This window comes from Pinus tabuliformis, chromosome J, assembly GCF_031772625.1.
Source record: "Pinus tabuliformis cultivar Carrire ecotype Pingquan chromosome J, CPIR1, whole genome shotgun sequence".
Classification (NCBI taxonomy): domain Eukaryota; kingdom Viridiplantae; phylum Streptophyta; class Pinopsida; order Pinales; family Pinaceae; genus Pinus; species Pinus tabuliformis.
The window spans coordinates 1210805145-1210831361 of NC_142295.1; the positions used below are offsets into that span (position 1 = coordinate 1210805145).

At 39.5% G+C, this 26217-nt stretch overlaps 1 protein-coding gene across 1 annotated transcript in view; it reads left to right on the top strand.

The window, feature by feature from the left end:
• Nucleotides 1-26217, top strand: part of LOC149231492 (uncharacterized) — a 188695-nt gene that overhangs the window by 87170 nt on the left and 75308 nt on the right. The window contains exon 3 of the mRNA XM_089381652.1: nt 14460-14620. Within this exon, the coding sequence (XP_089237778.1) occupies nt 14460-14620 (161 nt within the window). The remainder of the gene's footprint in view (nt 1-14459; nt 14621-26217) is intronic.

The following is a 26217-nucleotide window of genomic DNA, read 5'->3' on the forward strand; positions in this document are numbered from 1 at the left end:
AAACTTGAAATTTGAGTAAACCTATAAGGAAATAAGCCAAAAATGCAGTTAAAAAGGTAGTTTTTCTTTTTTTTCCCTCCAAAATTTTACATATACCTCTTTTTAAATGTAAAGGATTTTGATTGGTGTAGATATTATGTCATGGAAATCACATGAAAAATTCATGGGCACTTTTAGGTTGAAATTTCTTCTAATGCATGAACGAAGGTGCAACATCTTATAGTTATAATGAACAACTATATCGATTCAACAACATGACGAGGTGGAAGACTCCATAATCATCAAGCATGTATTCAACCAAATATTAAAGGTGTGTACCCCAATCCATCGAAAACTCAATGGTACCATGTTACAAATCATATTTGTGATGAAAATCACAAAAGTTATCCTCATGCAATATGAAGGGGTAACTCTATTAGTTTTTGTAGCATTGGGCAGGTGTTCTAGTCTCGACTTTGGTCAGAGAGGCTAAGAAACACAAGATCTCCAAAACCTAGAAAAGGTTTCGTGAGAAAACACCTAAATACAGCTCAATTAAATTAATTGGTTGATAATTAAAAAATGCCTAAGTCTAACTAAGGGAAATCGATTAGTTAAAGAGAATTAATTGAGAAAGGTTAGAATGTTCTAGACACTCACAGATTGAGTTTGATATGATCTTAGCCGTTGATGGGGATCTAATCATGGTCGTTGGTCCTGTTAGCGCTTGGAATTCACCTAGGCTGAGATAGACAAACTCTCAAGGCTACATCAAACCATTTCACCACGTAGCTAGCCCTACGAGGTATGAGAAGGCTCTCTCGGGTCAGATTTGATAGATCTTTCAATATGATTAGGCTGACCAATTAAGAATAAAGATTTTAGGCTAGTAAATTGATAGGGGGGTTGATTTAATGATTTTTGGGGTTTTTGGTGGCAATTGGAGGGAGTGCAATTCAGGGTGCGGGGATTGAGCACAGTTTTTGCAGGGGAATCTTTGGGGCAAGGTAGGAGTGGGCGCTGATGCCTTAATCTGAGATGGATGATCAAGGATGATAGAGGAGGAGCTAAAGAGGGCAAACAACCATTTTGAATCCTCTCTAGACAGTAGAAAACATAAATATTGAACAAACTAAAAAGCTGAGCATGTCAAAGCATGAATTCAAACTTTACCACTTCATCTGTCCAATTAGAAGCAAAAGAGAGATGTGGAATACATAAACAAACTTACAAGAACATGTAGAGAACACACCATCAACACATCAATCCACAAGAATCCACAATGATGTCTGCAAAACCCTGGCCTTCCTTTCCTTAAATTGCAGAAATAGATGTACAATACACAATAATAACTTTCTCCCACAAGAGTCCAACCATGAAAATGAGAAGGAGAGAGCATAATATAGACCATCTAGACCATCTAACTCCTTTCCCCACCTCTAGGGGTCGAGCTCAGCTTCCTAGGAGCAGTTTGAACTAATTCTAAACTAAGAACTAGAAAATAGGCAGCCAAACAACTTGCCTCTATTACTTAGCTAACTCATCCATGCATTAATTTTTCACTTTTTACATCATGGAAGCTTCTAGAAGGGTAAAGAGAGATAAAATCTATCAAAGTGCCATGAAAATATTACATTTATCCATCATCTACAAGTAAAAATGGTCAACCATAGTCAAAACAGTGTTTTTTGACAAAAAAGGTCAATTCTGGCAAAGCTGGCTCGAATGGTCGCGCCCCTTTGCAGCTACTTTTGAGTGGGTTCCACTGATCCAAATCAGGGGCAAGATGGCTCATTGGAAAGCTTGGTCTGTCTACTTTCCATCCCAAGTGGAATTTCTGAATTTGGAGTTGTTTTGCCCCCTCAAAAACCATTTCTCCCAAGGTCACTTTCTGCAACTCAAAAAGTGGGCAGAAAGTCATTTTTTTGATGTATTTTGAGCTTTTGGAGGCTCAAATCTCAAAATCAGGCTTCTCCCAAGTATTGGTAATTTTTCTCTTTGCATGCCCTTTCCAAAAATGCCAAGTTTTCAAAATTCCGAGCAATCCTCTAGAATGGTCTCACCCGGGGTGAGACCATTCCACGGCCAAAACCTGTAAATTACACAAAAAATTCACAAATGACAAAATTTTCTTCAAATTTCTTGAAATTTGGGCTGGGAGTCCCCAATCAAGTACCATGCTCAGTCAAAGAGGCTTTGGCCAAAATTTGGAGTGGATCGAGCGTTTTCCTTCATTTTTGTGCTTTGGCCAATCGTCCTTGGAGCACCTTCGTTCTCGCCGGTATTTTTGACATTTCTCTCAAACCATGACACCTGTGTAAAAAGTGAAAGAGGTTTTTCTTCCTTGGCATGTTGTGGACAAAAACCTCTCTCAGTTTTGCAAAATTCATCTTTGATTGCTCAGAAACAGCTTTTGAGTGAAACTTGTCCCGATGTGTGAAACAAGGGATTTTGTCGAAATGGAGCGAAATGAAGGGGATAGAGGGCTTCTAAATTCTTGGAGAAATTTTTGGGAGTGGGGAGGGATGTTAGGAAGCAGGGGAAAGTGGAATCTCAGAGATTGAGTGAGGGGAAGGGGTCGAAAAGGACAAAACACAGGCCAAACCTAGAAAATTCCCAGGTTGTAGCTAGAAACTAGGGTTTGTGCAAAAATGAGGAATTTGGCGGATCTAAGGGATGGGAAGTGTTTGATAAGGTACTTTAAGGATAGGGAAAGGTGTATGAACATCAGGAAACAAGTTTTGCCGGTGATTTGACAGCCCAAGAGAAATTGCTTTCAAAACCCTAGGAGAGGGAAATGACCTTGCCTGGGCGCAACATGAAGCATGAACAAGGTGTAAAATGACTCATTAGACACTGACATGATGATGACAACACTCTGAATGATGATAGACTTAGCTGAATGATGACATAGACTGACATTTGGGCAAACCCTAGACCTAATGGCTAGTGACCAAATTTTGCTTGAAAACTCTTTGAAATGACAAAATTTGACCTTGACACTTTAAAATCACTTTGAAAGAGCATATTTGATCGCTGAAGGAAGGCTGCAAAGACTGACACTAACATTGGCTCCAATGGGGATGGTAGCTCCTTGGAGGTGCCAAGAACCTTAGACCTCTGGGAGAGCAGACCAGTGCCTTATCCATTGGGCAATGGAGTCAAAAACTCAAGCTGAAATGCATGACTGAAAACAGAGTACCTAACAACACAAATTGACTCTCACTCAACTAAAAACTGACTCGATACTTACACACAACCTACAAACTGAAAATGATGCTCAAAGGGGAGCTTATTCATCACAACCTACTCTAACAGTTTCGTTCATCACCTGATCAAGTGAAATGAAACAACCAATGCAACCAAGTAAGTATCACATCTGCTGGTTGAAACCTCCACAAATGTTTGCTTATGAGCAACAAGAGAGAACTACTAAAAGGCAACTCTGATTGCAACTGAGAAACAGATCCATTGAATGATATGAACTCTCTATCCGCCTCCAAAAACACTGCATAAGGATCTTGAAATTCAAGCTCACTGGAACTTAGCTCATCCAATGGATTACTTCTCTTTCCCTCATACCATGCATGCAAACTTTGATTTGAGCCTTGTGACGAGACCCCTGCTGAAAATGACGAAGAAACTGGCTGCCGGATCAAATTCATATCAGCACATTTTTCAAGCTCACACATAGTAAATGGAGAAAGACTTTGACTGCAAAACTCATCCAAAACATCAGCTATTGGATCATGAAAAACTTGAAAAGACTGCTGCAACCCATTTTCTATTGGTTCCAATGTGACTACCTGATTTCCTACATGTTGCTCATCTTGTTCTTTAGAGATAATATGAAAATTCTGCCTTATAAATTGAAATGCTTCGAAACAAAAGGGTAAAGAATCTTCCTGCATCATCACATCATGTATTTCATCTTCCACAACTTCATCTATAATCTGACCTTCATCCTCAACATTAAAACTGAGTGATTGTTGATTTGTTATAGGCTTTTCATTTGAAGATGTACTATGCAATCGACCCTTCAAAAACTGAAATGATTCAAAACAGAATGGCACGGAGTCACCTTGAATCATTAAATCAGCTGCAATTTGACAATCAATGGCTTTCGGGGGTTGCAAATCTGAATATGAGGAGTCTTGAACAAAGTTTTCATCGCGCTCAAGAGGATCCAAATCAAGACTAGTCAACAACGGATTTGTGATTGCATGGAAGTTGTCTCTAATGAACTGACATGAATCAAAACAAAAAGGCAAAGATCCTTCACTTACTTCAAAATTTGCTGCACTCTCCTCATCGATGTCATAGCTGATATGTGATGGCTGAACATTGTATTCAAGCTGCTGAAAATGAACTTTTTCCTCCCACAAACTAGCTGCTGATTTGTCTGTAAGATTAGCTTCTGTTTGGAGAACATAATCATCATCATACTGATCATAATGAGGCAAATCATCATCAAACATACACATCATATCAACAGCTCTCTCTTCTTCACAATGATCTATAAAACAATCACTACGACAACTAGGGTAAGAAACAAAATGTTTTGGATCAGCAACTTGTTCTTCTTCAATCAGCGAGCCATGAGCTTGAACATCATAATCATTCCTTGTGTTGATCTTGTCCATCATCTTTTCTACTGCACTTACCAAAATATCAAGCTTTACCTCTAAAGATGTTGATTCGGCCGGATCTATGTTTTTCATCTCTTCTTCCTTCATCCTTGCCCGTCGGATCAGCAGATGCGCCTCTACATTCACTGCACTGTTTTGCATCTCGTGAAGTGTTGCAATATCCCTTTCTCTCAACTGAAACTCCATCTCCGGATCAAAGGCACCCGGATAGTGCAAGAGAGCAGATCTAGGAGTAGGCCTTATATCAACTGGGATTGAATAATAAACTTGGTTAAATCTCGCTGAAAACTGTTGTACTGTCTCCCCTGGCAATCTTTTGAGCTGGTTATACTCTTCTACAATCAAGAAAAGGTTTCGCCCAATCATCCACCTATCGAGAAAAACTTTGACGAACTGCTGGAAATCTGAGATGCTCGCATCAGGCAGGGCTTTGAACCAACTCTTCACTTTGGCTTGCAAAGAAAGAGCAAAAAGCCTTATACTAACATCTTCTTCATCAACTTCAAAAAGATCTAGAAAATTCTCAAAATTCTGGACATGTTGTTCAGCGTTGACATTCTTACATTCACCATCAAACATCGGCAAGTATAGATCATAGCTTTTGGGGAAAGCATGAAGAAAAGAAGGTAAAACAAGAGGTTTATACCGATCTGGAATTTTACAAGGTATAGGGGTATGTACAGCAGGTATGGAATTAGTTTTGGTCACTTGAGGCTCATCAACTTGAAGATGGCCATCACAAAATTCGGAAAAAAGGTCTTGATCAAGCTCAAAGGTATGCAAATCTTTAGTACTCACAATCTTCGAAGGAAAAGAATTAACTGTAGGTCGAGGATCTCTTCTCAAATACAATATACTTTGCAAAGCCTTCTTGACATTCGTGGGAAAAGAGAAGAAATAATTTACGACAAGGAATAAAATATCTTGGATGAAATTCCAACTTGAATACCTGATCTTGCCATATTCTCCTTTCATGTTTCTGCTGGTCGGGATCATCCTCCAGTGGAGTCTTTAGATCTGATCTCGAAAATGTTTTAGAGTCGCCAAGTGAATGATTTCAGCCTTGTCAGTGTCTGATCGTTGTTCACCATCAACAATCAGATCCGAACTTGATACATGTACTGGGGTAAAATTCAAATGAAGTGCTGTATTCACAAGCTCACGGAGATTGACTGAAGCAGCGTTTATCTACTTACGCTGATGTAAAACAAGAGCGTTTTCGAAGGCTTCTGGCGTAACTTCAGGCTCCGTCTAAGACTTATGAAACAAACACATCAACACACAAACAAGTTTGTTCTCCCCAGTATGGTCGCCACTATGTTAGCGCTTGGAATTCACCTAGGCTGAGATAGACAAACTCTCAAGGCTACATCAAACCATTTCACCTCGTAGCTAGCCCTACGAGGTATGAGAAGGCTCTCTCGGGTCAGATTTGATAGATCTTTCAATATGATTAGGCTGACCAATTAAGAATAAAGATTTTAGGCTAGTAAATTGATAGGGGGTTGATTTAATGATTTTTGGGGTTTTTGGTGGCAATTGGAGGGAGTGCAATTCAGGGTGCGGGGATTGAGCACAGTTTTTGCAGGGGAATCTTTGGGGCAAGGTAGGAGTGGGCGCTGATGCCTTAATCTGAGATGGATGATCAAGGATGATAGAGGAGGAGCTAAAGAGGGCAAACAACCAATTTGAATCCTCTCTAGACAGTAGAAAACATAAATATTGAACAAACTAAAAAGCTGAGCATGTCAAAGCATGAATTCAAACTTTACCACTTCATCTGTCCAATTAGAAGCAAAAGAGAGATGTGGAATACATAAACAAACTTATAAGAACATGTAGAGAACACACCATCAACACATCAATCCACAAGAATCCACAATGATGTCTGCAAAACCCTGGCCTTCCTTTTCTTAAATTGCAGAAATAGATGTACAATACACAATAATAACTTTCTCCCACAAGAGTCCAACCATGAAAATGAGAAGGAGAGAGCATAATATAGACCATCTAGACCATCTAACTCCTTTCCCCACCTCTAGGGGTCGAGCTCAGCTTCCTAGGAGCAGTTTGAACTAATTCTAAACTAAGAACTAGAAAATAGGCAGCCAAACAACTTGTCTCTATTACTTAGCTAACTCATCCATGCATTAATTTTTCACTTTTTACATCATGGAAGCTTCTAGAAGGGTAAAGAGAGATAAAATCTATCAAAGTGCCATGAAAATATTACATTTATCCATCATCTACAAGTAAAAATGGTCAACCATAGTCAAAACAGTGTTTTTTGACAAAAAAGGTCAATTCTGGCAAAGCTGGCTCGAATGGTCGCGCCCCTTTGCAGCTACTTTTGAGTGGGTTCCACTGATCCAAATCAGGGGCAAGATGGCTCATTGGAAAGCTTGGTCTGTCTACTTTCCATCCCAAGTGGAATTTCTGAATTTGGAGTTGTTTTGCCCCCTCAAAAACCATTTCTCCCAAGGTCACTTTCTGCAACTCAAAAAGTGGGCAGAAAGTCATTTTTTTGATGTATTTTGAGCTTTTGGAGGCTCAAATCTCAAAATCAGGCTTCTCCCAAGTATTGGTAATTTTTCTCTTTGCATGCCCTTTCCAAAAATGCCAAGTTTTCAAAATTCCGAGCAATCCTCCAGAATGGTCTCACCTGGGGTGAGACCATTCCACGGCCAAAACCTGTAAATTACACAAAAAATTCACAAATGACAAAATTTTCTTCAAATTTCTTAAAATTTGGGCTGGGAGTCCCCAATCAAGTACCATGCTCAGTCAAAGAGGCTTTGGCCAAAATTTGGAGTGGATCGAGCGTTTTCCTTCGTTTTTGTGCTTTGGCCAACCGTCCTTGGAGCACCTTCGTTCTTGCCGGTATTTTTGACATTTCTCTCAAACCATGACACCTGTGTAAAAAGTGAAAGAGGTTTTTCTTCCTTGGCATGTTGTGGACAAAAACCTCTCTCAGTTTTGCAAAATTCATCTTTGATTGCTCAGAAACAGCTTTTGAGTGAAACTTGTCCCGATGTGTGAAACAAGGGATTTTGTCGAAATGGAGCGAAATGAAGGGGATAAAGGGCTTCTAAATTCTTGGGGAAATTTTTGGGAGTGGGGAGGGATGTTAGGAAGCAGGGGAAAGTGGAATCTCAGAGATTGAGTGAGGGGAAGGGGTCGAAAAGGACAAAACACAGGCCAAACCTAGAAAATTGCCAGGTTGTAGCTAGAAACTAGGGTTTGTGCAAAAATGAGGAATTTGGCGGATCTAAGGGATGGGAAGTGTTTGATAAGGTACTTTAAGGATAGGGAAAGGTGTATGAACATCAGGAAACAAGTTTTGCCGGTGATTTGACAGCCCAAGAGAAATTGCTTTCAAAACCCTAGGAGAGGGAAATGACCTTGCCTAGGCGCAACATGAAGCATGAACAAGGTGTAAAATGACTCATTAGACACTGACATGATGATGACAACACTCTGAATGATGATAGACTTAGCTGAATGATGACATAGACTGACATTTGGGCAAACCCTAGACCTAATGGCTAGTGACCAAATTTTGCTTGAAAACTCTTTGAAATGACAAAATTTGACCTTGACACTTTAAAATCACTTTGAAAGAGCATATTTGATCACTGAAGGAAGGCTGCAAAGACTGACACTAACAGGTCCAACAACAAGAGATTATAAGAGCAGGATGCTGGATGGAGATAGACACATCGAGTGGGGGAATGATCCAGGCAGATCAAATTTCCTAGAGAGCAGAGATTCAACTGGGAAGAGAATTCGAGCTAGGAGATCGGTAGCAGAGGTAGAGGAGCAACAATAGAGATTTCAATGGAGATTTCCAGTGCCGGAAGAGGTAGCAGAGAAAGGCAGTGTTATTCCTCAGTGAGGATGCACACGCAACTTCAAAGGGAAATTCAATTTAGCTTTAGAGGAGGTCGATTTAGTTGTCGGAGTTCGGGATAATTTTCCAGAGGGTCGGAGAATCACTTCCAGTAGCAGCAATAGGCAAGAAGTCTTGATCAGAGGCAGATTCAGGGAGTGTGTGTGAGGGTCTGGGCAGACTCCAAAGGCCTGCACAGGGGTCTTGGATAGCCAGTTTGAGTGGCCAAATTGTTGCCAGATTGCTTGTGGAGAAGGGAAAATTTCCCTTAATAATTTTGCCAGTGATTTCTCAGGAGAGGATTCCTAGATTGACATCCAGTTTATTGTACTCAGATTTCGCTGTTGAAGAATAATAATAAAACCCTCATCTGCTGCACTAGTTTTCCCACATTGGGTCTTTTTGGGGACATTTGTCCAAAAATGCTGGTGTCAATTTTATTGTACGTGCTCTAATTTTTTCTCAGTTCCAGATTTATTTCCACAACGTATTTTATTTTAGGTGAAAATTGTAGTTGTGATTTTATTCGTTGTTTGCTGTAGCAAATAAACTGCACTTAATAATAATCAATTAGAAGAATAATTTCCAGTTGCTACAATAGGATTAAAAAATTTCACATGGTATCAGAGCGGTGTTGAAGACAGATCAGGAGCTCAGTAACGAAGGTGAAATTTCGCAGCTTCAGAGGGCGTCTTTGAGAAAATTTTTCGGGTCTGTGTAGAGGCCAGCCAGGAGTGCGAATTAGCAAAGGGTTCTGTTTTCAGTTTGTAGGCAACAGAAAAATCAAAGACACTCAGTTGTAGTGATTTGCAGGTAGTGGTGTTGCCCGGATTTCGTTCCAGTGAGCAGATCTGGGTGCAGTGTTTTTGCAATAGTTTTGCAGTAGAAGATCAATGTTGAGTGGAAGAGAAAAGCACACAGAGGAAGGAATTTCCAGATTTTCCTTGAGGGTTTCTAGATTTAGTTTTTTGGAGGAAATCCGTGATTTCTAGTAGCAGAAGGTAGTAGAAACAAGAAATATTGTGCATTCCAGGAGGGAGTGCGAGTAGCAGAGAAAGAAATCAAGCAAGAAAGGGAGGAGATTCTTGTTTATCTTACTAGATTTGAGTTTTGCAGAAATGGCCTCAACAAGACATCGAGATCAACATAGGCTAGATGGAGCCTCTAACTATTGTATCTAGAAAGAATGTATTTCCTGCTAGATGAGCATGGTTTGAAGACAAATTCAGAGAGAGTTGTAGCCATACCTATAGTCTCGCAACAATTAGAGAATTACAATAAGGAGATGGCCAAGGCAAAGCGGTTGATTCTTGATGGAGTTCAAGATTATATAGTCTTACACTTAGCGGCCAAGAATACAACCAAAGAAATGTGGGACGCAGTTGCTATGCGTTTCCAGAATCCTTTGGAGAACTAGAAGATGTTCTTGAAAAAAAGTTGAGGACCACTAGGATGCGAAAGTGTGAAGGAGTCAAAAGGGTGAAGGAGTAACGAATGTGAAATTTTGCAGCTTTAGAGGGAGTCTTTGAGAAAAAATTTCGGGTCAGCGTAGAGGCCAGCCAGGAGTGTGAATTAGCATAGAAGGGTTCTATTTTCAGTTTGTAGGCAACAAAAAAAATCAAAGACACTTAGTTGTAGTGATTTGCAGGCAATGGTGTTGCCTAGATTCCGTTCCGGTGAGCAGACCAGAGATTTCATTGAGCAGATCTAGGTGCAGTGATTTTGCAATAGTTTTGTAGTAGAAGATCAACACTGAGTGGAAGAAGAAAGTACACAAAGGAAGGAATTTCCAAATTTTCCTTGAGGGTTTCTAGATTTAGTTTTTTGGAGGAAATCCGTGATTTCTAGTAGCAGAAGGTAGTAGCAACAAGAAAAATTGTGCATTCCAGGAGGGAGTGCGAGTAGTAGAGCAAGCAACCGAGTAAGAAAGGGAGGAGATTCTTGCTTATCTTCCTAGATTTGAGTTTTGCAGAAATGGCCTCAACAGTACCTCGAGATCAGCATAGGCTAGATGGAGCCTCTAACTATTGTATCTAGAAAGAATGTATTTCTTGCTAAATGAGCATGGTCTGAAGAAAAATGCAAAGAGAGTTGTAGCCATACCTACAGTCTCGCAACAACTAGAGAATTACAATAAGGAGATGGCCAAGGCAAAGCGGTTGATTCTTGATGGAGTTCGAGATTATATAGTCTTACACTTAGCGGCCAAGAATACAACCAAAGAAATATGGGATGCAGTTGCTACGCTTTTCCAGAATCCTTTGGAGAACCAGAAGATGTTCTTGAAAAAATGTTGAGGACGACTAGGATGCAAAAGGGTGAAGGCGTCACTCCTTATCTCACTAGAATTCAGAATGTCTAAGATGAGCTTGGTGCAGTAGGAGAGACACCTCTCGAGAGTGAGTTGGTGCATACAACTCTCAACGGTTTCACCAAGGAGTGGGCAACTTTCGTCCAAGGTATTACTTGACGAGATCAACTACTTGGATGGGATCGATTGTGGGCCGCTTTCACTCAGGAAGAGATGAGGCTTTCTCTAGTCGAGAATAATATTAATGGCAACAGTAGCAAAGGACCAAAGAGTGTGAAAGAGGAGGAGAATGTAGCTCTTCCATCAAAGGGGAAGGTAAAGAGGAGTCCCAGTCAGGGACACGACTCAAAGGGAGAAGAAAAGAAAAAGGACTTGTTGAAAATCAAGTGCTTTAGATGTGGTGAGTTTGATCACTACAATACCTAGTTTCCCAAGAGAAAGAAGGACAAGAAGGAGAAGCAGGAGCAGGCAACAACTTCGGAAAAAATCGATAATTTATCCAACAGGTTGGAGGATGAATTCGCCTTGTATGCAACTATACCTCTTGCAGAGAGTTAGGGAGCCATTGAGCTTTAGTTCCCCAAGTTGTAGAGACTTGGGTAGGGTCCATAAGGGAGCAACAATAGTTGTAGTTTACTCCTCGTATGGATCATTACCCTTTCTACAGGGGCCCACTGTATTCAATAACAGATGGATTAGTGTCAGTATGATGCAACCAATTCTTGAGGGATAGTTTTTGAACTAGTTGTAGTCAATTATTGAGGGGCGTAGACTAACACAGTAGACAGTGCAGAGGCTAGTTGCAGTCAGATACTCAGGGGACAACGACAAAGTCAATACAGGGACACCGTTGATTTAGAGTTTTTAGTTCTTAGTTGCAGCAGTTGCAGCAATAGTAGTAGCACGGATCAGTTGCAGCGTAGAGTAGTGTTGGCAACAATACAAGAGGTATAGTGTAGTGTTAGCAATAGTGCAAAAGCAACATGATTCAGCTACAAAGTGGTAAATGAATCAGAGTATGACCAGTGGCTTGGTGGGTAATGGCAGGTTGTCATTGTTGCCAGGCATCAGCAGTGTGAGGGAAGATGTTACAAGTGAAGAGAGAGAGAACACCTTCCTCGCTAAGAGGGAGTGTTAGTTTTTGTAGCATCGGATAGGTGTTCTAGTCTCGACTTTGGTCAGAGAGGCTAAGAAACACAAGATCTCGAAAACCCAGAAAAGGTTTTGGGAGAAAACACATAGAGACCTCAATTAAATTAATTGATCAATAATTAAAAAATGCTTAAGTCTAACTTAGCGAAATTGATTAATTAAAGGGAACTAATTGAGAAAAGTGAGAATGCTCTCAAAACTCACAGGAATTGAGTTTGAGATGATCTTAGCAGTTCATGGGGATCTAATCATGGTTGTTGGTCCACCAATGAGAGATAATAAGAGCAGGAAACTGGGATGAATATAGACACATCGAGTGGGGGAATGATCTTGGCAGATTGAATTTCCCGGAGAGCAAAGATTCAGTGGGGAAGAGAATTCGAAGCAAGAGATCATTAGTAGAGGCAGAGGAGCAACGACAAAGATTTTGGTGGAGATTTCCAGTGCCGGAAGAGGCAACAAAGAAAGGCAGTAGTATTCCTCAGTGACGCTGCATATCGACTGTGAATGCAGTGTCAGAGGGCAGTTCGATTTAGCTTTAGAGGAGGTCAATTCAGCTGCCGGAGGCCGAGATGATTTTCCAGAGGGCCGAAGAATCACTTCCAAGAGCAGCAACAGGTAGGACGTCTTGATCAGAGGCAAATTCAGGGAGTGCGTGTGAGGGTAGGTGTAGCATTTGCGCTAAGGCCTATTTAGGGGTCTTGGGTAGCCAGTTTGATTGGCCAAATTGTTGCTAGATTGCTTGTAGAGAAGGGAAAAATTCCCTTAATAATTTTGCTAGTGATTTCTCAGGAGAGGATTGACAAATTGGCATCCAGTTTATTGTACTCAAATTTTGCTGCTGAAAAATAATAATAAAATGCTCATCTGCTGCATCGGTTTTCCCACATTGGGTTTTTCTGGGGACATTTGTCGAAAAATAACGGTGTCAATTTTATTGTGCGTGTGCTCTAATTTTTTCTTAGTTCCAGAGTTATTTCCGCAACGTATTTTATTTTAGGTGAAAATTGCAGTTGTGATTTTATTTGTTGTTTGTCGTAGCAAAAAAATTGCACATAATAAAAATCAGTTAGAAGAATAAGAATAAAAACATGCAAAGGAGAATGATATTGACATCTTATCACTGTGAAAGCCTACAAGCAAAACAAAGAGACATATATTCACAACTGCAATTCCAAGGAAATAGGTGGTATAGCCATGGATGCATGATCCATTTGGAATCAAAAGAAGAATGGTTGTATGATATGATATTATCAATAAACAACAACTCCAACAAAATGGAAAAGTGATGGGCATACATGGATTCAAAGACAAAGTAATAATATGATAACGTATAATGAAAGGTCGACACCAATTAAAAAAAATGTTATGGATAGGTTGATGATCAAGAATGATGTTAGGAAGATTTTACAAATGACTTTCGTCTTATCCTTCAAGGATGAAGCTTTTCCATGAAAGAGAGAATTAGTGGAATCCCTTTAACCAATATAAGGAATCACGTGTATATGTAAATAATAGGTTTGGCTAGAAATTGTGAGCCTACATGAGAAATTATTAAGAAATTAGTGTTTGTATATGAGATTTTACTCATTTATAGCAGTGTTGTAATTGTTACAAAAATATTAGCAACATTGCTATATCTCATCAGTTTTCCAAACTCGTGATAATATTGCCATTAAAAATTATGATTTTTCAAATTTTGAATATATTATTGCCATAAATTGGGAGAAAATGGAAAATATTGGCTGAGTCGACTTCTTTTGGATTTTTTAATCACTCTGAAGAGGGAAAGGAAGAGACTAAGAACAAAGAGGTTACTCCCTATTATATTTGCCCAGAAAAAGGCAAGAGGGAGGGGTTCCCATAAATGTTTATAAAATTGACAAATAAATATTTTTATATATTTTTAAAGTTTGTTGATATTTTTTAGTATTTTTCCCCATGGTGTTGATAAATTCTTTCTATATCCTCAAAGATATATTCATTAACATGATATTTACAACATTGATTTACATAAACAAACGCATATGATTATTTGATACTACATTTGGGGTTATTGTTAGATATTCTGCTATTTCCTTTTGCTTGCTATGCAACACATTATCATTCTTTTACTCTGGAGCCACTTTGCAAATCCATTTTTAGTATATTCAACATTTCCTTATTTTGGGTGGTTGTAATTATGTTAGAGATCATTTACAATTATATGCATGTATTCAATTTTGTTTTCTCTCTTCCCTAGTTTTGCTCTGTAATTTTTATTTTCTGGTGCTTCTTGTGATAAATGCCTTTGTACATTTGACTATTACATAATTAACAATGGTGATAACCTATTAATCTGGTTTTTATTAATGATAAAATGAAGGGTTACTTTTCAATCTACCATGAATAGAATATTTTTAATTGAGATGTTCAGATAGCCTCTGGAAAAGTAACTTGAATTTATAATATTGGACTAAGTTTTGGAAATATGTTTCAGGGAGTCTTGTCAGAGGAGGAAATCAATGATTTGGAAAAGGAATTTATGGCATTCATCAGACGTGAGGTTGAAGTTGAGGGTAGAGATTTTTGTGACATGTCAGCAGATTATTCAAAGCCTATTGAAAGCTTTTCGATAATCAATATCATGCTTCCTTCAAGGTAAGAATTCGTAGTCTTTGATTAAATATTATAGACGACCATTCAAGAATGGATAAATTTCATGGACAAAAATGCTGCATCACAATGGGTAAGATATTGTTCCATAAAAATAAGAAAGCTACACAAGCATCAAATGTCATTCCATTATTTTCCAGTTTTTTTCTACCTTTTTTTTTCTATTGGTAGAGTGGTTCTCCAACTATCGCATCTTTCCAGCTTTAACTTATGGTTTACATTTACTGGATTGGAAAAATAGATTATCCTTTCAAGAATCAAAGATCGGATACTATGCTTTTTTCAAGGTAGTAATTTGTACTCTTTGATGAATTATGAAACATAATAGATGACTATGTGAAATAAATATCCAACAAAATAAATAGGATAATAGAAATGAACCTATATGGATTAAAAGTTATGTTGCATTGGTTTTGGGGACAGGGAATGGTGGGGATAGGGGAACGCGTCCCTGTAATGGCTATAGTGGACCCCCAAAATTTTCAAGGGACAGTGGGTTGGGATGGCAATATATATATATATATATATATATAGATTTCGGTATTAACATTTGTAGTTGTTTCAAGCTTGTAAGCATAACAAGCTATACTTTATAGTATTATGCACTACCCTTACACTCGTCAATTAAAATCTCGAACAATTTAAAAAAGGGTTGAGTGACATTCCATTATTGGCCACTAGAAATGAGCTTTAGCTTTAGGAAACTTAATTATAACTACTTTCAGCTAGAAAATTCCTTATTGTCGTCTCCTGACTATAGAAAATCCTAACACAATTAAAAAAAATCCTTTCAGCTATGCAAATTTACATACCTTATGACTACATACCTTAGTTGACAATGATCACTGAAACCGTACCTTATATTGCTACAATTTTTCTTCAATGCTAACGTCTTTAATTCAAGGTACAAAACGCCAAAGATGTCATGGTCACAGTGTTAATTTTAGGCAACAATGTTATGTTCTATGCTTTAGAGCAATTTTACTTCAATTTCTTTATTAGCCCAATATCGATATCCAGTTTAGCAATCACATCAACATGATAGTAAAATGCAGATAGAACATAAACATAAACAATAGAAGACAAGCCAAGACAAGAGGACACAAGATGTGGCACCAGCCAAGGACAAACCCCAATGTGGTGAAACCCTTGATCAATTCTTCTTATAGTCTTCAATTGTTCAGCAAAGAGAGATAGTACAATTTACAAATCCGATTATTTATAACAGTAGCGAAAGGGTCCTAGCTAGAAAAGTCAACGCTAGTCAACAGGGCAGATTTGACCCTCAACAATTAAGTCAACTTCGACCTCCAAACAACAAGATGAATCAACCCTCAAAACAGTATGAAATTAGCCTAGTCAAAATCTGGTCAAACAGTCAACCTACGGTCAACCCTAGATGCAGTCAATGCTGGTCAAAGTCAACGGATTGCCTCGATTTTTGTGCCCATAAATGTGGCCTGCTGGGACAGAATTTCTCCACCAAAAGTTGTAGTCAAAGATGGTCAACGGAGCCCAAAAACAACCTTTTGGATTTGGTCAAACTTGGTCAATGTTGAAACAGAAAATTGCCCTTCTTTCCTTCGCACATGTGGAGAGAGATGTTGCCCAGAAATGCGTACCCAATCAGATGAGGAGAGAGAGAGATGTGTGAAGATGAGTGTGTCCAAATGAGGATGAGGCATCATGTATTTATAGCAAACGTTGAGAATGAATAGACGTGACTCTTGGGGTTCTGAGCCTACATAAGTTTGCTGGCCGACCTTGTCAATTTTTCCATAATCAAAATAAATTCATAGCTTCATCTGTACATGTCAGAATCAGATGATCTCTAGATCAATCCTATACCTCTCGGAGAGAGGAATCCAAGAAAAAGCTCAGCTGTCATAAATAAGATGACCCATGTGGAGTTTGGCCCTAGTTGCCAATTTTAAGACTCCCTCTCAACTAGGGAGAACTCCATCTGCTAATCCATCTGCCAATCGTACTATCTCACCATCAATGCACTGCTCTGCTCTGTTGAACTATGAAGAAGAAGAAGTGATCAAGAATGTATCATACCATTCTCTACTGACCCGAAGTCAGTCGCAATAAAAAGAGAGTGTCTCATACCACTCTTACTGACCCGAAGTCAGTTCTAATTGATCCTAGATCAATATCAGTCATCCTAGCATAGGGAGTACGGTAATACACAATGCATCCATCGGTAGTACTATGGTCCCTATCCTCATTTCCCTACTCTTTGGCCAGATGAGAGGTACTTCCCATGAGTCCCAGACTGCATGGGTAGGATGTCTCAGTAGGAGAAGGATGAACGACTCATCCTACCTACATGTCGCCAAGGGGTATCACAGCGGAAGGCTGAACCACTCACCTTGTACACAAAAAACCACTAGGGGAAGACTGAACCATTCACCCTATGGTTGCTCACCACTCCAAGAAGTACCCCAAGCTCCCTAGACATTCCAGAGCTCAATGTCCATCTCATGCAGGACTCTCATAAGAGGGTCTCTCCACGACTCCAAGTCGTTCTCGAAAGGCCAGGAATTTGACCTTTATTAGGGGCTTTGTCAGATTATCGACGACTTGCTCATCAATCCAATGTGATGGAGCCTTATTACTCCTCATTGTACCATGTCCCGGATAAAGTGGTACTTGATATCTATATGGTTGGAGCGATCATGAAACACGAAATTCTTTGATAATCAGATCCCACTCTGGTTGTCGCAGAGGATCACGGTGGTATCCAACACGTCCAAACAACACACTGAAGAGCTTCCTCAACCAGACAACTTCACATGAGTCCATACTAGCAGTTATGTATTCGACCTCGGCGGTGCTCAAGGCAACCAATTTATGCTTCCTACTCATCCAGGATATCAAAGCAGAACCCAAAGAAAAACAACATCCAAAAGTGCTCTTGCGATCCACCACACCGCCAACCTAATCAACATCAGAATAACCATGCAACCTCACATCTTTGACAATGTATCTAAGTCTATTAGTGATCATGCCCCAAAGATATCTCAAAAGATTCTTGGCGGCAATCCAATGTATATGATGAGGCTCAACCATATATTGGCTCAATGTGTTAACCACAAAACATATGTTCAGACGGGAGTTCACCAAGAACATCAATGCTCATATGAGTTGACGATACTCATAATCATTTCCCAATTCAGGTCCTACAACACTACCACATAACTTCTTAAAGTTAAGTTCCATCAGAGTAGTCACAGGGTTGCAGTCCACCATCCCAAATCTTTCCAATATCTTCACAACATATTTTCCTTGTGAGAGGAAAATTTCACCTAGCTTTTGCTAGACCTCCAACCCTAGGAAATAGTGCATCGATCCTAGGTCTTTCATCTCAAATTCAAAATCCAACTCCTTACATTTGTCAATGAGAGGGTCTGCACTTGTCAGAAAGAGGCTGTCCATACAAAGTACTAGAATGAGAGGTTTATCATTTTCAACCTTAGAATAAAGGTTTGGATCAGGTTCAATTCTAGTGAATCCCAACTTCATTAGATAGCTATTTATCCTTTGATACCAAGCCCGGGGTGCTTGCTTCAACCCATAGAGAACTTTCTTCAACCTGCATACATGAGATTCCCGATCATGAACCTCAAACCCCTCAGGTTGTTCCACATAGAATTCCTCTTTCATTGAACCATGCAAGAAGGCGGTCTTGACATCCATCTGATGTAGGTTCCATCCTTGCGAGGCAAAAAGGGCTATGATCGAGCAGATGGTGGTGTATCGGGCAACATGTGCAAATATCTCATCATAATCTACACCTTCGTTTTGAGAGAAGCCTAGAGCAACAAAGCGAGCCTTGAACTTTTCTGCACTTCCATCACCTCTATGCTTGATTTTGTAGAGCCACTTAGAAGTGACAACCGATTTGTCTTGGGGTCTAGGGACCACATCCCAAACATCATTTTTCATAATTGACTCGTATTGCTCATTCATAGCATTCTTCCATACTTGATGCTTCACGACTTCTTCGAATGATGAAGGCTCATTTTGAATGATAGTGCTCATGGTGGTCAAATATCCTTGATACTTGTTCGGCTTCTTGCTTTCATGGAAAGTCCCCCTTGGTGCAATGTGCCTCTCAGCGTCTTCAAGAGTCTCCCTAAGCCATGAGGGTCTCCTTTTGGAGGAGGAGGGCTCATGAGGAGGATCAATATGATCCATAGGTTCATCAACGTCAGGTATCGTTTCGTCCTCTTTTTCACCTTGGTTTCCAGTGTTAGCTTCTTTGTCCTCCCTTAGGATAGGAAGGTTGTTGATGTTCCTGAGGGCCATATCTTCGTTGAAGGTGACATCATGAATTATCTTAACTTCCTTTTAACTAGCCACATAAATTCTATATCCCTTAGAATTTTCACTATAGCCCACAAAGATTCCTTTCTTCCCAGATGCACCCAATTTGCTTATTTTCTCTTTCCGCACATGAAAATATACGGGGCTTCCAAAAATTCTAAAATGAGAGACATCGGGTTTCTTACCAGTGAACATTTCTTCGGGAGTCTTGGAGTCCAATGCTTGATGAGGGTATCGATTTTCAACGTACACGACGGTATTGGCAGCTTCAGCCCATAGAAACTTCAGAAGGCCTTGATCATGAAGCATGGCACGAACAACTTCTACAATAGAGCGATTCTTCCTTTCAGTCACACCATTATGCTTGGGAGTGTATGGTGTTGTAGTCTCCCTCTTAATGCCAACTTCTCTGCAATAATATTGGAATTTATTGGATTCGTAGTCGGTTCCATTATCAGTCCTTAATATCTTGATTTTCTTCTCGAATTGGTTCTCGATCAAGACTCCGACTTTGAAGTGTCGGAACCAGGTGAACACTTCTTTCTTCTTCTTCAAGAAGTAGATCTAGGTCTTGCGAGAATAATCATCCACAAAGGTGAGATAATATAAGCATCCTCCCAAGGAATTTATGGGCATCATACCAGATATGTTGGAGTGGATCAATTGCAATATGTCTGTGGTCTTGCTATTACTTGAGGGGAATGGTCCCCATGTAAGTTTTCCTTCGGCACATCCCGTACATATGCCTTCATGCTTTACTTTGAACTCGGGCATACCTGTCACCATTTGTCTCACATCAGGTAGGGCCTTATAATGAAGTTGGGCGAACGTCTAGTGCCATAGTTTAGATTGGTAGAGATGTGCTTAGGAGTGTATGGCGTAATTGGTCCCATAATCAATCCTTAATATCTTGTTTTCTTCTCGAATTGGTTCTCGATCAAGGCTTTGAAGTGTCAGAACCAGGTGAATACTTCATCCTTCTTCTTCAAGAAGTAGATCCAGGTATTTCGAGAATAATCATCCACAAAGGTGAGATAATATAAGCATCCTCCCAAGGAATTGATGGGGCATCATACCAGATATGTTGGAGTGGATCAATTGCAATATGTCTTTGGTCTTGCTATTACTTGAGGGGAATGGTCCCCTTGTAAGTTTTCCTTCGGCACATCCCAGACATACGCCTTCATGCTCTACTTTGAACTCGGGCATACCTGTCACCATTTCTCTCACATCGGGTAGGGCCTTATAATGAAGATGGGCGAACCTCTAGTGCCATAGTTTAGATTGGTAGAGATGTGTCGCAAGACATGGCTCCTAATGGACTTCCTCCAACTTGATACAAAGTGTCAACCCTGAACCCAAGGGTAAAAGCATATTTAAAATTTCTTTTCCAAACATGTACCTTTCCATCGATAAAATCCATCTTGAATCCTTTATCTTCCATTGCTGAAATGGACACCTTCTTCTTGAGATCAGGTACATATAGTACTTCTTGCAAATGAATAGTGTTACCTTGATTCAATTGAAGGGTAACATTCCCTACTCCCTTCACGGGATCCGTGGCATCGTCTCCAAGGATGATCTCCAAGTTTGTCTCCTTTTCTATCAAATTAGAGAGGGCTTCCTTGTATTTGGTGAAGTGCCTTGAGGCACCACTATCAATTAGCCAATTTCCCAAAGTGTCCGGAGGAGACGCAGTGGAGAGGGCCGATATAAGATAGTACTATTTTTGCTTATCATTAACAACATTGGATTCTTCATACCTGGAATTCATTGATATCTTGGAGGGTCGACCATTTCCTTGACGTCTCGCATCCCCTTTTCCCTTGGCATTGGACTTGCCATTCCTTTGATCGTTGTTGTTGAAGTTGCCCCTGGAATGATTGTGATCATCATCATGTGATTTGTCCCTTCTATTTGGACACTTCCTTGCATAGTGGCCAAACTTTTTGCAAACAAAGCATCTTCCCTTCCTTCCATTTTTGAATCCTGATCTTCCTTGACTTCGCTTCTTTGAACCTACATTGTTCTTCCTCTTGGCATGAGTAGAGAATGTAGTGGGGTTACTTCTATTAGAAGGCATTTCTTGCTCCACCATTCTTGTTTCTTCTTGATTGCATCTCGACATCAATTCTTCAAACCCTGGAATTTGATCATTGTTTAGTATAGTGGTTCTAAATACATACCACTCAGGTGGGAGTCCTCCAAGGGTGGTGAGAGTAAGTTCCCTGTCAGGAATGACTTCTCCAATCGAGAGTAGATCATTCTTGATCTCAATAATCCTCAAGAAATAGGATTGAATGTCCTCGCCTTTGCCCTTCTTAATATCCTTCAACTTATTCTTGATAAATAGAATTTGATTAGCATTACTAACCTTGAGCATGCCGACCAACCTGTCGTAGATCTCCTTGGAGGTCTTCAATTCGGAGATATAAGCCACCAGATGCTTGTCAATGGAATCCCTGATAATCTTCTTTGCTTTGAATTCAACCCTATTGTACTTGATCTTCATAGCAGCCGGTGCATTTGAAGGAGGTTCAAGGATTTTACCCTGCACATAATCCATCACTTCTTTTTCTTCCAAGGTCAAATCAACATACATCTTCCAACCATGATAGTCAGATTTATCATGGAGCTTGTCTTCAGCCGGGAAGTAAGATGAGGAACCCATTGAACCTTTTGTCCTTGTCCAATTGTCTTTGGTGATTTCTCTTTCACTCTTGCTTGGGCTTTGTCTTCACCTCATCTTTGATACCATGTTAATTTTAGGCAATAATGGTATGTTCTATGCTTTAGAGAAATTTTACTTCAATTTCTTTATTATCCCAATATCGATATCCAATTTAGCGATCACATCAACATGATAGTAAAATGCAGATAGAACATAAACAAACGATAGAAGACAAGACAAGACAAGAGGACAAAAGATGTGGCACCAGCCAAGGACAAACCCCAATGTGGGGAAACCCTTGATCAATTCTTCTTATAGTCTTCAATAGTTCAATAGAGAGAGATAGTACAATTTACAAATTTGATAATTTATAACAGCAGTAAAGAGCCCTAACCAAAAATGTCAACACTGGTCAACAGGGCAGATTTGACCCTCAACAATTCGGTCAACTTTAGTCAACTTCGACCTCCAAACATCAAGATGAATCAACCCTCAAAACAATCCGAAATCAGTCCAGTGAAAATCTGGTCAAATAGTCAACTTGTGGTCAGCCCCTGCAGTCAACGTTGGTCAAAGTCAAAGGATTGGCTTGATTTATGTGCCCATAAATGTGGCCTGTTGGGACAGAATTTCTCCTCTGTAGCCAAAGATGGTCAACGGAACCTAAAAGCAACCTCTGAAATTTGGTCAAACTTGGTCAATGTTGAAACAAAAAATTTCCCTTCTTTCCTTCGCATGTGTGGAGAGAGATGCTGCCTAGAAATGCGTACCCAATCAGATGAGGAGAGAGAGATATGTGTGAAGATGAGTGTGTCAAAATGAGGATGAGGTATCATGTATTTATAGCAAATGTTGAGGATGAATAGATGCGATTGTTGGGCTTCTGAGCCTACATAAGTTTGTTGGCCGACTTTGACAATTTGTCCATAATCAAAATAAATTCATAACTTCATTTGTACATGTTAGAATCGGATGATCTCTAGATCAATCCTACACCTCGTGGAGAGAGGAATCCAAGAAAAATATCAGCTACCATAAATAAGATGACCCATGTGGAGTTTGGCCCTAGTTGCCAATTTTAACACACAGATTGCCTTCAAAAGTTACTGCAATTTCATGATTTTTCTCAAGATACAATGCCAACTAGGATGCTCTCCATATTGTCATAGTATGTAGCTTCATCAAGCTTTGCTTCTTTGCCTTTCACGTTTACTATTGTCATGATTTTCAAGATGTCAAAGTCAAATATTGACTTTTAATGATCTAAGTGTATACTTCCAACATGCTTCAAACTTTCATGATTGTTAGATATTTTGCCCTTTGGTTAGGGTTTCCTCAATTGTAAGAAAATGTTTATAAATCCTTCTAGGTCAGCCTAGTTTCTTTGTTAGGTGTCATCCCTATATAAAGGATTAATGCCACTGTAAGGTGGTAAGGTGGGTCCATATCTGCAACTTCAATTTTTCTTCATTCTTCTGGGTCCATATAGTATAAAGTACTGCTATAGGATTTGAGTGTGACACTATGATTAATGCTTTACCAATCTATTCCTTGTTCTTGAAGGTCGGTATTCTATGCCACAGTAGAGCTTAGCCTTTACATTCATTTATATCCACATACTTTGATTACAGGGATCCCAACTTTTGTATATAGAGACTGTAGTTTTATAATAAGTAAATTCTTTATGGTCTTTTCTCATACTTAGGACTGAGATTGTAATGTACCTTCAAGTGGCATTTGTAGCAACGTTTACACCTGCAACTCGGATGGCACCTTTAACCTTAAAATTGTAGCTTGGATGAGACTATTATCTTGTAGCTTCATATGACCCTGTTTCTCCTTTAGACTTCTGGTTTCGGATGACATTTAGACTGGTTTCCCTTCGGAACTGTGGTAAACTCTTCTTCTTTCGGACTTGTGGCACCTTTTTTTGGACCTGTGATATTCATGATTGCTTCTTGTATGAACTTCAGATTCTATTTGAGCATCTTGGTTCCTCAAAAAAAAATCTTCGTTGTTCTAGCTTAGTCCTGTGGTGTACCAACAATAATCAATTTGTAGAAAATTGCCCAGAATTTGTTCTTTCGGACTTCACTTTTCTTCTTTGACATGAAGCCTTTAATGACCTTCTTCCTGCCCTTATACAAGCTAACCAAGCTTTGATACCATGTTGAGAAATCTAGGGCATTATATTTCTCGTAGATCTTTGACATTTACTTGTGAAAATTCTTAAGTGCTTGTTAGTTCTTATTCATATTTTTCTTTCATCAAGATAAATGCCAAACAATAAACAAAAAGGGACACAAGGTGTAGGCACACAGCCAGGGAAAAATCCTTAGGTAGGGAAAACCCAAATCAAGAACTCTTCCTTTAGTAGATTCATATCACAGTGAGACAACCGAGATCTTAACCTAAAACTTCTCTCCATCCAGCATGTCAGCGTTTCAGTTGAAGTGGTCTTCTTTCAGAAATAAGAGATGCTCCTTCAAACATAGAACAACTTCATCTTCTGTAATTGTTAAGAATTTCGATCCTGAGTTTATGTCATCCTTTAGTACTTTTCTGTACTGTACGTGATCCAAAACCAAACCTATCTGCACTTCTAACTTCGCTGCATGTAGCCCATACGAACTTCTTGACATCCTCACCATTTGGACGACTTCACTGAGGTATATATAGTGGTTTATGTTTGTAGTTGAGGCCGACATGAATAATTTGAGGAGCCATCTAGTAGAAGATTACTTTTGAGGCCGACTTGCAAGGAGACCAAGGCCGACTCGATGGAGGAGAGGTAGGACTTCAATTGACACTTAAATATATTTCTATCATGTTCCCAAGAAGGGTGTAGTACATCAAAGTTTGACTTTGATTCAATAGAAAAATCCTAGAAGCCTACAATGGAGGCTTGACCTATGACTATTGACCCAAGCATGAAACCCATGCTTTATTAAGTCAAATCAATAATAATGATAAATTTCTTTTGGCAAATATATGACTCATGTACAATTATGAAGATCGACACTAGTTACATTCTTCAACAGTCCATAGAAATGCATTGGAGCCTCACTACTCCCTTCTGTACCATGTTCCAAATGTGGTGGTACCATGATCTCAATGTGCTGTGAATTGTCATCACTATCGTCTTCTACACCTGATACAACAATCCCGCAAGTAGCTTCTGAAGCCACATTGCTTCACAACTTGCCAAACAAGCTACAATATATTTTGCTTTAGAAGTGCTCTCAGCTTCCTGCTCATCATAGCAGATCCCAAGCTGAATCATCATCTTGATGTGCTCTTCTGCCATCTCTGACGAAACGAAATTTGTGTCCTTGCAACTGTACTTCATAATTTGAGACATATCTCAATCATATCCAACTATACCATGTTGATACCTCAACACATGTTGTGCCACATGTATTTTCATGGCTGGGTGCTCCCTTTGTCATTGAAATAGATCCTGTTGTGGCAATCCTGGTTTCTCCCTTTGCCACGCGAGTCTTTCTGTCAACAAGCGATTCCTCAAATTCCTTTCCCTCTTCCTAGGAGAATCCTTGCTTTGTACTTCTCTATGTTGCCATCACTACTAACGCTCCACAGATCTCATCACAACGACATCCTTCAAATTTGCTGGGCTGCCAACTCCCTCTAAGCTAGGTGCTCTTTCGGTCATAAGGTACGATTATAAATGTCAGTGCAATTTCTCCCTCTTGAACACGAAGCACTCTCGAGTGAGTCTTTTTGCCACATATTTTGCTTCATTATTCCAAATGTTTCCATTTGTTGCCATGCAGCCATAGCCTTGGCAACCTTTATGATGTACCTGCAATCCTCACTAGGAGGCCATGGAAGAACAATTATAACTTAGCAAAAGAAACAAAAACAAGATACTAACAAAAAACATAAACAATAATAATCAAGGAAGACAGATATAGAGTACTTATCATTTGAGGATTGTAGGCAATTGTCTGCTCCCTCTTGCTCTTAGCCTACTTGCAAAAATCACCGAAATCTATTTGCAATATTATCAACTTAGTATAATATATCCTCGTCCTTATCATCATCTACTAATGCTTTTGTAGTGTCATTCTTGGATTTATTTAGATGTGGATGCGTATCTTCATCACTATATGCAGTTGAGGCATGATGCTTGCCCTTTCTCTTCCTATCCTCCTTCCCTTCAAGACACTTCTTTTATGACCAAACTTGAGGCAACCAAAACATTGGATATTCTTCTTTTCTTGAGAGCTAGTCTTCTACCGGCATTCCTTTGAAACCTTCCAAAATTCCGCCTTCCTTTGCCATTTTTAGAGTGGGTTGTAAACGCTTGAGAGTCACCATCTTGAGGTCTTGGAATCTTCCCCTTTGAGACAAGTCTAGATTCCTCTTGAGTACATGAGGTCCATAATTCCTCAAAACTTGGAATTTCCTTTCTGCCACAAATACTAGATACAAACAAATCCCATGAGCAAGGAAAAGCCATTAAGTGCTATAGTCACAAGTTTTGTATCAAGAATAACTTCATCAATAGCTTGAAGTTGATCTCTCAATTGAGAGATCCTTATGAAATATGAAGCCA